The sequence below is a fragment of the Quercus lobata genome, chromosome 10, assembly GCF_001633185.2.
Source record: "Quercus lobata isolate SW786 chromosome 10, ValleyOak3.0 Primary Assembly, whole genome shotgun sequence".
Lineage (NCBI taxonomy): Eukaryota > Viridiplantae > Streptophyta > Magnoliopsida > Fagales > Fagaceae > Quercus > Quercus lobata.
This window is the reverse complement of record NC_044913.1, coordinates 11,413,738-11,426,334: the sequence shown is the minus strand read 5'-3', so window position 1 is coordinate 11,426,334 and position 12,597 is coordinate 11,413,738. Positions and strand designations below refer to the sequence as shown.

At 31.4% G+C, this 12,597-nt stretch overlaps 1 protein-coding gene across 1 annotated transcript; it reads left to right on the top strand.

The window, feature by feature from the left end:
• The first annotated feature begins 886 nt into the window (after positions 1-886).
• On the top strand, positions 887-5,035 carry LOC115966104 (GDSL esterase/lipase At5g62930-like). Its single transcript, XM_031085445.1, has 6 exons — positions 887-1,031; positions 1,122-1,199; positions 2,172-2,312; positions 2,942-3,018; positions 3,989-4,153; positions 4,549-5,035. Exons 1-6 carry the CDS (start codon positions 933-935, stop codon positions 4,715-4,717), a joined length of 729 nt encoding a protein of 242 aa, XP_030941305.1. The 5' UTR covers positions 887-932; the 3' UTR covers positions 4,718-5,035.
• The last annotated feature ends 7,562 nt before the right edge of the window (positions 5,036-12,597 follow it).

Genomic DNA, 12,597 nt, shown 5'->3' with positions numbered 1-12,597 from the left:
TTAAAAAACAACTTTATCTCACGTGATGCTAAATAAGGAAAATAACTTTATCTCATATGAAACTAAGTAAAGGAAGCTAAGAGATAATTTTTAGCTCATTTTAAAGTCACTGTCAAACATTAAAAAAAGAAGAAGAGTTTTTTAGAATTTTTTTTTTTAAAAATGATTCATTTTCCTGAAAATGTTAATATCAAACTGTTTATGAAGAGTTTGAGCTGAGTTTGAGAAAAACTTGTTTTTGCTCTTTTGTATAGCAAACAAAACAAATTCAAACCTAAGTTTAAGTTCAACTATTAAAAAAGTCAAACACAAACATAATAATGTTGGTGTAAACAAGCTTGAAAACATGTCCTCTCCACACTAAAAAAAAAAAAAAAAAGCTCAAAAACATGATACTCAATTTTACTATAAATATTATTCTCCTTTTATATGTATATTTATCTAAAAACATTATTATATAAACTTGTGATTGGATTTTATAAATTGTAATGGGTTCATATGATATCAAATTATTATTATAATTTATTAATAGTATAAACAATCTATTTATAGTAAAAATTCTTAAATAATGTGAAATGGTAAAAAGAAGTTAGTGTAGTTTTATTATATATAAAAAAAGAATAAATTAGAAGTTCAAACTTGTTTGACAAGAAAATTAACTAAGCTTAAACCGAAATCTTGCTCCGTCGGCAAATGTAAAAAATAAAATAAAATAAACAAATCTAAACATTTAATACTCACTTCTCCGTTCATTTTATATCTATTCACCCTTTTCGAACCTGCCACCTCCTGGCACACAAGTGTGTGTACCTAATAGACTCTGGGTCCACCAAACTATACTCTGTTTTTGGCTAAATACACAGACTCTGGGTCCACCAAACTATACTCTGTTTTTGGCTAAATACAGAGAGAGAGAGAGAGAGAGAGAGAGAATGAGGCCTCGGATCGTGCTATTCGGAGATTCGATAACAGAACAGTCGTTTAGATCAGGTGGATGGGGTGCTGCTCTTGCTGACACATACACTCGCAAAGTAGATCCTACATTGATTGTTCTGTTTTTTGTGGCAAAGATTGAGTTTTTAACTATAATCTTATTCTGGTTTGTTTGCAATGTGTTATAGGCTGATATAGTAAATCGTGGTTATGGTGGATACAATACCAGATGGGCTTTGTTCTTGCTGCATCATCTTTTCCCTCTAGTAAGCTTTTTCCTTTTGTTCCTCCCGTCTTTTGGGTCATTGTTGATTCTCTAGCTTCAGATTGTGCTTTGTGCATTCAGGTTGTAATTACTGCATTGAAGCTTCAAATGGGTTTTTAGATATATTGGCATATATTAATTTTTTTCATTCATACTTGATGATCTGGAGATGGGTTTTTGTTTATTTATATTCTCCTGTTGATTATAGTACATAAAGATCAAAATTTTGTTAAGTTTAAGTAGCAATGGACCAATGGTGGTTATAGGCTTATAGCTAAGAGAGAGAGAGAGAGAGAGAGAGAGAGAGAGAGATGTTGATTGTAGTACATGTAGATCAAATTGAGTGAGTTTAAGAATCAATGGTGGTTAATGGCTAAGGGAGAGAGAGAGAGAGAGGTTGGCCTAAAGGGTGCTTTGTGCATCTCCTCCTAAAGTGGCTTTTTGGCATAGACTTCCAACTTATTAGGAAATTCTGACCATTGATAACTTGGTTTAGAGAAAAGTCTTCCCAGTGAATTAATGTATCATATGCAAATGATATGAAGAGAGAAGAAACTGAAGAATCCCTAGACCTAGATCATCTTTTTTTTGGTGCATTGTTTTTCCTTCTCGAGTGGCTTGGATTTTTCTGCAAGCCACTTCTGAAGTGTGGGAGGTTCACTAATAACAATAGTCATTTGACTTGGATACGTTAGCGCTTATGAATGTAATATAATAGCTGAACATTTGAATGGATGGAGTGATCTATTAGCAAGATTCTGACCACTTTTTTATGTTTTTCTATTTGTTTGGGTTATTGGTTCTTCTTAGTCTATCTTTTTTTGTTCGTTTTAGTCAGAAGAGGTTCATTGTTGTAACCTTCTTGTGTACTTGGGGGCACTTGGTGTCTTTTGTTGAATCTCTGCTTACTTTAATAAAAAATCATTTTGATGCTGTTCAGCTCAAGTAAGTTATTAATATTGATCCTCTGCAGGACTCTACAAAACCTCCTGCTGCTGCAACAGTTTTCTTTGGGGCTAATGATGCAGCTATCCTGGGGAGAACCAGTGAACGACAATATGTTCCTCTTGAAGAGTACAAGGAGAATCTCAGAAAAATTGTTTTTCATTTGAAGGTTCAATTGTTGTTCCTCTAACACTTAAAAGCAACCTGTTTAGTATCTTGGTTTCCACTTTATAAACATTTTGGGTTCCTTTCCTACTTTCAGCTACAATAAACCCACCAAGTTTCAATCTTTGCATTCATTAGTCCTAAACCCTAGATTCCCTTCCAATCTGTTTAGAACTTCAAAAGCCACAAGTTCTCCCCAAACTTTGCCATCAATATGCTGTCCTATGTCAGTTTGTTGTCTGAGCTCTTTGTGTGACTTTAGGAAGTAGGCCTTCTGCATCCACCTAATTTATTGGCTATCACATAAGTCCGTGGATGCAATAAGTGGTGTTTATTAGACACCAAATCCTTTCAAAGATGTTAAATTTTACTAACTTGGGTTATCTTTTTTGAAGTAAAATTTTCTTGACTGTTCTGTCTCTTCTTAACATTGACCTTATCTTAAAGCATAGATTTGGCCTAAAACTATTGGCAAAATCAAAAGCACTAGATTGCATATAGGTCACTTTTTATTTCACCTTGGTGTTCATTAGCAGATCTCATGCTCCATTCATTTCCTAGTAAGAGGCAACTACAGAATAAGTGCCTAATTATTAAATCTGGTTCTCATTTTGTTTTTGGATTTGGTTGCAGGAATGCTGCCCTACCATGCTAGTTGTGCTTATTACTCCACCACCAGTTGATGAGGCTGGCCGAAAAGAATATGCACGGTATGCACCTTCTCATATCAAATTCAATAGACTTTTTTTCCCTGGTTTATTGGAATTGGTTCTATGGCCTACACTAGGGGAGACAGATTTGATCCCTGTGTAGGTGGGATTGATCTTAGGTCCTGGGTACAACTCTTCTAAGGGACTTTTCAGCTAATCTGGCTGGCATCTTCAACACATACTGGCACACAGATTGTCAAGTTGTTGCTACCTTTCTACGTCTAGCAATGCCATTGTAATTTCTTGCTCTTCACATCTCTATCAGCTCTACTCACACGCAGTGCCACTAACTGCTGGTTTCAGAGCTGCCATTGCTGACTCCACCATCGGAATTGTCACAACCATCACAATCACAACCTCCATAATCATCACATCATCAGTTCAATGTTCTTTCTTTAGCCTATCTCCACCTACCCTTTCCTCCATCTGTAGTTCCACCCTTGCACTACCACTTTGAACACCCAACAATTTTACTATGACAAAACAACCACCTGATGCCACAATTACTGCCTTCATTATTGCATTCCGCTGCACAAACATGATGTGGCCACCACCATTGACATCAATATTAACAATTTAACTTTCATCACCACTGCCCTCATCATCTCCAAATTCCAATGTCAACACCTCCATCAATGTAAGCCCCCCCCCCCCACCCCAAACACACACACAAAAAAACCAAAACCTCTCTTTTCTTCCTTCTTACTGTGGTAGTAGTACTACTCAATATTGGTTGGCATCTTCACCTCTTCTAAATCAATGCTATTCAAAATCCTAGAAGAAAAAAAATCTCCTGAGTAAATCAAAATGCCTGGAGGTAGTCTGGTCTTAACACATGGAAATGCTTGAAACTTGAATACTCTAGCTGCCTCAGAGAATGTTTGAATGCATAATATAATTTTATTTTTGAAATTATTGTTTGTTTATCACTTCACTGTGTTGGAGGTAAGCTTGTAAATGGATTATGCAGATCTGTATATGGAGAGAAAGCAGTCGAACTACCAGAAAGGACAAATGAAGTGACAAGACTTTATGCAGAGCAGTGCGTTGAACTGGCTAAGGAAATGGGTCTTCGTTCTGTTGATCTTTGGTCAAAAATGCAGGAAACAGAGGGGTGGCAGAGGAAATTCCTAAGGTTTGTTATGATTGAATTCTTCAACAAGTTCCTGATCTGTTTGGCAGAAATGATATTCATTTGACTTTCTACTTCTAGAATTTCACCTCCAATGGAAAAAATGGGTCCTACCAGATTTTCCTTGGGAAGAAGTTTTCCTATTGATTTATGACTATTTTAGAGACGGGGACAATAATCTGATTGGGTTCATAAGAAGAAAGAAAAATAAAGAAGGGGGTGGGGGTTTGGTAAACCTCTGATTCATGTACCTTTTGTGTGGATGTGTTATATTTAGGGACATCCAAATTAGACAGGGATGGTGTACTATAATTTAAAAAGAGAAACCCTTTTGAGAAAACTGTTGAAGAGTTTGTAACAATGGAGAATATGTTCTAATTCTTTTCCCCCCTTTACAGTGATGGGTTGCATCTGACATCAGAGGGCAATGCAGTGGTACACCAAGAAGTTGTAAGAGTGTTTAACGAAGCATGGCTTTCAGCAGCAGAAATGCCATATGATTTCCCCCACCACTCAGAAATTGATGGGAAGAACCCCGAGAAAGCTTTCCAGCATCAATGCTTATGATTGTATAATTTATGACAACTTTATGTGTATAATTTCATTTTAATCTTTGGTCATAATATTGGTTTATTTGCTTTATTGAAAAAGAAAAGAAAGAGAAGGGGGGGGGGGGGTTTGGAATGTGTTTCTTGATTTGACTCCCCAGAAAACAAATACTAGTAAATAAGAAATTCCATAACCTTCTGCCAAATAGCCATCATGTATGAATGGCTGACTCTGTATTTGACCTTGTTCATTTGGCTCAGTGACCAAGTTTCTTTGGAAATTGAAACTTATGGCTCTCTTATGTAAATTTGGCTGAACATTTCTTTTTGGATTGAAGCTTTTGTTCGTGTAGTGAATTTAGCTTGCTAGGAAATCTTCACTTTAATGCTCCTTGTGCTCTTTAGAAACACTTGGTTTGAGTTTCAAGCGTGTCTGCAAGCCTCACAATTTCCTTACTCCTTTCATTTCTTCATTTATAGGTGAGATTATTTAAACTAAAGAGTATTTGTGATTAAGAACTGTTGATGCACAATTAAAGGTTCTTTAATTGCATAGCTTTTTACTAACATCTCTTAGTAAATAGTGATTTTTTTTTTGGGTTAAAAAAAATAATTGGAGAGAGAGGAGTTAGAAAATTCGTATAAGTCCATGCAAATCTTTTTGCCTATTTTAGTATAAGAATTTACTTTTTCTATTTTACATACTCACATTTTGAAACATTTCATGTCAAATTATCTATTTTACACTACATTTAATTAAAATATAATTTTTCTTTATTTTTAAAAATGTTTCTCTTTCTTCATACACAACAACTAACATCCACTCTCTTTTTTTATCCTTCAGATATATTAAGAAAGAATAAACAACTAAATACATAATAAATAGTGTCAGTGTAAATTTACATGGTTACTGTAGTAAATTTGTGAATATACATAATTATAAATGGACTGATATGGGTCATTTGTAATTTAAATTTTGTAAATTTTACATATTTTTTCTATTATACATGGACTAATGTGAATGCTCTTATTAAATAATGTTGGTTAATTAAAATGAGATGAGTCATGTTTCCATTATGTTTCATTCTCCACCACTAAATTTACCATTAAATTTTATTCTTAATGGCTAGTTAAATTTGACATTAAGAGAATAAGTATGTTAGGTTTTAAGTATTTAGGAACTAATGTATTAGAACTCCAATTTGTATTGTTGGCAAACCATGATCAAAACAGGTTTTATAGTCTTGTTTAGACTTGCTCAAAGTGTATGCGTTTTATGTAAAATTGGAATTGGGTTGCTGCAGAAGTTATAGTATGATTTTGCTTGGCTTGATCGATCGAGAATTAGACTTGACCGATTGAAATTCGGGCAGAACGTTTTTCTGCAGAATTTTCCAACTCAGCTTAAGGCGTGTAGGGTTTTATGTTTTGCCCTAGGTATAAAAGGGAAAACCCTAGCCATGTTTTAGGTTGCTCCTTTTGCTCTGTGTGTGAATCTTTTGTGAGATTTAGAGATATTTGTCTTCACACATACTTAAGATTATTAAGAAGGAGAATTCGATTCAAGAACTTGATGATCATTCAATTGCTGCAATAAAAGTTTAAAGATACACAAGTAGGAGTGCTTGTATTTGCTGGAGAATCCAAGAAAGGAGTCCGTGATCTCGGAGTTTGCATGTGGTCGTGTCAATAAGTTTTCTACTGGTGGGTAGCAATAGGATGTTAGTGGTCTAAGTCGCTATTATAAAATTTCGATGCTTTCATAGTGGATTCAAGTTTACCTTGAGGATAGTTAGGTTAAATCCTCCGCAGGTTTTTACCGGTTTGGTTTCCTCAGTCATCATATCTTTGTGTTCTTTATTTTTCGCATTTTACATTGATATAATTATATGATTGTGTGTTAACCTAGATTTGAAATTTGGATTAAGTAATCACTTGGCTAATTAACTAGGTTAATTCAATTGTGTTTTAAGGGGTCTAAAAACGTACAAAGTAAATATTGGATATTTTCAAAGTGAGTTAGATACATTAATTAATTAATTTTTTTTTGTGAGAGAGCAAAAAATAAATTGAATAATGGATGCAATACCACAACAGAACTCACAACTTGTTTCCTATTAAAAAAAAAAAAAAAAAAAAACTCAACTTTCCCATGTAGCGATATTGTGAGTCATGAATTTATAGACCTACCACTTTTATTTCACTACTTACAATTGCCAAGTGGGCAAATTGTTAAAAAAGTTATGAATTTCATCATGGTATTAGCATTATTAGGATGCCTTTATTATTGAATATATTTGTCAAAAATAGTCAACTTGATTTTTAACGATAAAAAAAGTTCATTTAGCGGACTCGATTGCTAACACATGCTAGTCTTTGTCTATGCCAGGAACCAAAGCCCATGAGAGGGTCTTAATCCATTGCTGAAAGGAGTGATTGATTAATAAATGAAAAGTAAGAACGATAAAGAAAGAGGTGATTGTGGACTCTACAGTATCTTTCAGTTTCAAAAGGAATACATACTGTTCTTTGATTTTCAGCTTGCTCTGTTAAATAGTCAAGTATGATCATTTCTACCTACATATAAGAGAAACTGGATTATTTGGTGTCTTTTGGAATATTTAACTGTTTTCTCATCATGCCATGTTGTTATGCACTTGATAGTTCCAGACTTCCAGTATTGTTGCATATGATATGACAATGTCTCTTTGGTGTTGGAAACTTGGAATTTGGTTGATCAGTTGTCTTAGGCTCTGAGTATGTCTAATTATGCCTAGATGCTTTGTGTATATACTATGACATTTTAATTGTTGTGGTAGTTGTTAAGCATCCTATGGGGCTCATAGTTGCTTGCATACTAGAGTTTTCAAATTTCAATGTTGACATTTTCTTTGATTAAGGGTGTGAATGTGAGTACTAATTATAGTCAGGAAACAACTGTTAGGCCATCATCATTTTGGAAATGAGTTTGTAGCTAATGCCTTGAGATTTATGATTGGTTTGCTTTTTTTTTGATAAGTATGATTGGTTTGCTTTCTTAAAATCCTACTGTATAAAAATATATATATATATATATATATATTAAAAAGAAAGAGAAAAAGAAAAAGAAAAATATTAAAAGGAAAAAGAAAAAGAAAAAGAGAAACATCTCAACTCATGTACACAGGAAGTGTATGAGGGCTGCTTTAAATATTGGCAATAGAATTCTTCGAGACCTGTGAATGATTGGGAGTTGGACTATTGATGGGAGTGGTGGCCTGGTCGGAGATGTCATTGGTTTGAGTCCTATATGCGCATTAATTGATTGCCAAATCAAAACCATCAAAGGATGTGTCTTAAGAATTTCTTCCTACATTGGTGTTTGTTATTTGGCCGGTTAATAAAAGGTTTGTTTAAGATTAGATTATTTTGTTAAAATTAAATTTTTTTGGTTGAAAGTACTATAGATAAAAGTAAAAGTTAACTAAGATAATATTGTGAGACTCATGAATAGTATCAAAAAGTACAGTGAATCTATAAATAGTAGCAAAAATAAGTTGAATAGTAAAATAAGCTGACATTTTAATTTGGAGCCAAATATACACATATTATACCATTAAGCAAAAGTAGCAACTTATTTTTTTGTGGTAACAAGTGATATATTTATAATACTTGCCATGAAGTTAAGATGATCACTTCATTCAAGTAAGTAAGAACATTTTATCATCACTATTGTTGAATGCATTTATACGTAAATATGAATTACATTATAGAATCTATGATTGACTAAGATTTTTTACACATTTAGTGTTCGTTTGGCAAAAATTATTTTTACCAAATTAGTTTACTATTCAGCTTATTTTTGTTACTATTTATGAGTCCTATTGTACTATTTCAGTTAAATTTTACCTTTATCTACAATACTTTCAGCAAAAAAGTTTTCAGTTTCAGCAAAATAAGCGGATCCCAAACAGACGCTTAGCTTCCTCAATTTTCCACATGTTTTACATTGTGTGGAAGGAAAAAATATGGGTATATGTCCTGGAGAGAAATAATTTTGTTATAGTTGATTCTCATATATAAGTTTAGTGATTATCAAAGTATAAATTGCAAAGAAGTCAATATTGTACTGTATTGGTTGGTATGGCTGGTAATTATCCTACCGGTCGGTGAATCGGTACAGAAATACTTACTTTTCGTTCCGCTTCAAATTCTGGCTTATACTGGACTGTATTGGTCTTATTGGAGAAAATTGGGTGTTTCGGCTGGTAAAACTGATTTGGGTCGGTAAAGAAAAACCAGAAAAACATACCACTAAAAAAGAAAAAAGTCAAGAAAATGTTATCGCCATTGCTTTCAGACTTGCACCCTTCTCTGTTTCTTCTTCTTGCACTGTTTTAATTTTACAGTCTTCTTCTCGCCCCCACTTCTTCTTCTTCCCCTCTGTTTTACATTGTTTCTCTTGTATAGAACCACTTTTAACTACTTACTACTTAAAGAATAGAGTAAAAAGTATTGAATTTTGCATAACTTTTTAAGAGCATTCATGGCCATGAAAATACAACTTTATAATTCTTTTATATTGATTTATTTTCTCAATTTATTTTAAGAAATCAAGTTACATGTTTAAATTCTATATATTTAGAATGATCTCTTAATTTGATTATTATTAACTATGATTTTATATATATTTATTTTAATAATATGAAATATATACTTATAATCAATTGAGATTATGGAGAAGCCAAATTATAATAATGTTTTAGATTCAAATTCTAAACAAACTCATATCGAGGTGTATTTTACTAATCTTCCAATTGAACAAATTAAATTATGTATGAAAAAATAAATTAGAGTTTATATTATATTAGATTTTGTACGACAATTGCATTAATAGTATATAATTCTATATCTATTTTGTTATTAACATCAATTAATAATATTTAGATTATTTTTACCTTCAATCTTGTCTTTTAATTTTGCCCCCCCCTAAACTGAAATCTTGGCTCCGCCATTGGATGGGAGGTTTTATGAGTTGGAAAAAAGCTTTGAGTTTTGCCTTTCTCAATGTGAATGATAGCCCTCAGTCTTTTTGAAATTTAAAATTTAAGCTTTTTTCTTTATTTGTTTTAGTGTCTGTTTGGTTAGCTTATTTTTTGCCAACTTATTTGACTATTAAACTTATTTTTGCTACTATTCATAGGCCTTATTGCACTTTTTGGTACTATTCATGAGTCTCACTGTACTATTTCAGCTAACTTTTACTTTTATCTACAGTACTTTCAGCAAAAACTTTTCAGTTTCAGTAAAATAAACGGATCCCAAATAAACCTTTAGTTGATTGAATTGTACTCATATGACATTTCTACTTGTTGTTCAAGAATTAAGCCTTCATTTTATTTTATTTTATTTTTTACTTTTCATATATTTTTCATTATAAAACTACATTTTTATTTTTTATTTTTTAGGAATTAATCCTAGGTAAAAAAAAAACTAGATCAATATATGTACTTGAATATCCATATTGTTATTATAATTTTACAATTAAAATGTTGGGTTGGGTTAGAATGTAATATATATATATATATATATATATATATAATTAGAGATAATCCCGAAATGGTACACCGGTATTAACTGGTACTGTAGGAGGCAAAATTTTAAGCCAATTATAAAATGCCACATCAAAATTTAATGTCATTAAATTAATTAAATCAAATGATGACATGTGTCATCCAAATTGGCATATCAAAATTTGCCATGTGTCATTTGGCCCACAAGATAAATATAAATTTCCTATTCAAAATTTATGGGTAATTATCTTTATTAAAATAAATAAATAAATAAAATAAAGATAAATTTTCTATTCAAAATTGGTAGATAATTATCTTTATAAAATAAATTAAATAGAGATAATTATTTATCTTTGTAGATTATTATCTTTATCAAAATATGATCTTTATCAAAAATAAATAGAGATAATTATCTCTAAGAAGAATTTGGACCAATTAAAAGTCTGCTACATACTTTCAAGCATATCAATTCATAGTGGAGCTTATCCTCTGAAATCAGTATAAATAGAAGACATCCCCTCTCATTTTGAATACCAAGTTTTCAAGAGGCCTAAGTTCTGGAGAAATTCCGTCTCAAGAAACTTTGAAGAAATTGAAGAACATTCGAAGAACTTGAAGAATCTTTGAAGAACTTGAAGAACATCCGAAGAACTTGAAGAACATCCAAAGAACTTGAAGAACATTCGAAGGGCTTAAAGAACTTGAAGGACAATAAATCTCTAATAAGCTCGAAGCTAGAGATTTATTGTAAAGACCGATCAATCCATCTTTCAATTAAAGTCAAGAAGATTCTTATTCGAGTCAAATTCAATGAAGATAGAATCAGAGGGTATTCTTTTGTAAAAGAATCAAAATGGAGATTGTACTCATTATACATCAATACAAATTTATATTTACAAACCTATTTCTTTTCAATTGTTTGATTTTCTACAATTGAGAAAAATTTGTGTTTACAAGTATCGAAATATTTTGTACCAATGATCAAACCGAAACAACTTTCGATACAGTATTGACTACCTTGATAAATTGTTATAATTCTGTTTAATAGTCCTTGCGTAATAAGATGGAACCAAAACTTTATAAAATTCTACTTAACTTCTCCAAAAATACATATAAAAAGGGGTAAATTGCAAATTACACCATTAAAGTTTGGGTTTATTTAGATTTTACATCCTGAAGTTTTAGAATTTGGATTTTACCCCCTTGAATTTTTAGAATTTGGATTTTATCTCCTAAAGTTTGGGGGTGTTTTGATTTTATATCCTAACGTTTCAGAATTTGGATTTTACTTGTTAAAGTTTAAGAATGTTTGGATTTTACACCCTCAAAATCTAAAACTTTAGGGTGTAAAATTCAAACACTCCTAGACTTAGGGGAGTAAAATCCAAATATCCCTAAAATTTAGAGGGTAAAATCTAAATTATGAAACATTAGGGTGTGAAATCCAAACAACCCTAAACTTTAGGGGGTAAAATCCAAATTTTGAAATTTTAGGGTGTAAAATCCAAACACCCCCAAACTATAGGGGTGTAATTTGCTATTTACCTTAAAAAAATTCTCCAAAAATGCAAAATAATGTTAATTTTCATATGAAATAATCAAGATTCATTGCATGTTCTAATCAAAATTATACATTCTCCCATTTTTCATTATATTGTGTTTTTATACATATCTCACTATATTATAATGTATTACAAAATATTTTGCCATATACAATAATTGAATGTAAAATGAAATATATTTTTTGCAAAAAAAAAACTTAAAAATTTAAAATGTTGACGGCTTAACTCAAAAAATATATAGTATACTATATCAATTATACTTTATCGTTTCCATTGGGTATTGGATTAAAAAAAATGATACTTTGTTGGAAAATAATCACATTATTTTGAGATGAGATAGGGACTAATACTTATAAGTCTCAATTACTATTAACTTATAAAAATTTAAAATATAGACAACTTAACTTACAAAATATATATTATACTATCAATTATACTTTGTCGTTTTCATTGGGTTTTGGATTCAAAAAAATATTTATATTTTGTTATAAAATAATCATGCTATTTTGAGATAGGATTGGAACTAATAATTATAAGTCTTAGCTATTATTATCATTTTTCACTTAACAAAAAAATTGATTTCAAATTATTTAGAACTAGTCTATATCTATATATACTATAAAACTGAAACCTTTGATTTTCTGTTGACCTCATGAGAATTTTCAAGGCCTTACAATTTTCCACATCACAATTTTTTTTTTTTAACTTTTGACTTTCTACCTTAAATCCCCCTGATAAGCCTCTTTCTCCCCCATTACGTCTTCATTTTTCTCTCCATCTTGCAA

What these genes read in the sequence shown, in the direction of transcription:
- LOC115966104 (XM_031085445.1), top strand. Translation starts at nt 933, where the DNA reads ATGAGGCCTCGGATCGTGCTATTCGGAGATTCGATAACAGAACAGTCG. An exon ending in TGCATCATCTTTTCCCTCTA is followed by an intron (nt 1,200 to 2,171) that starts GTAAGCTTTTTC and finishes GATCCTCTGCAG; the next exon opens with GACTCTACAAAACCTCCTGC. An exon ending in AAATTGTTTTTCATTTGAAG is followed by an intron (nt 2,313 to 2,941) that starts GTTCAATTGTTG and finishes ATTTGGTTGCAG; the next exon opens with GAATGCTGCCCTACCATGCT.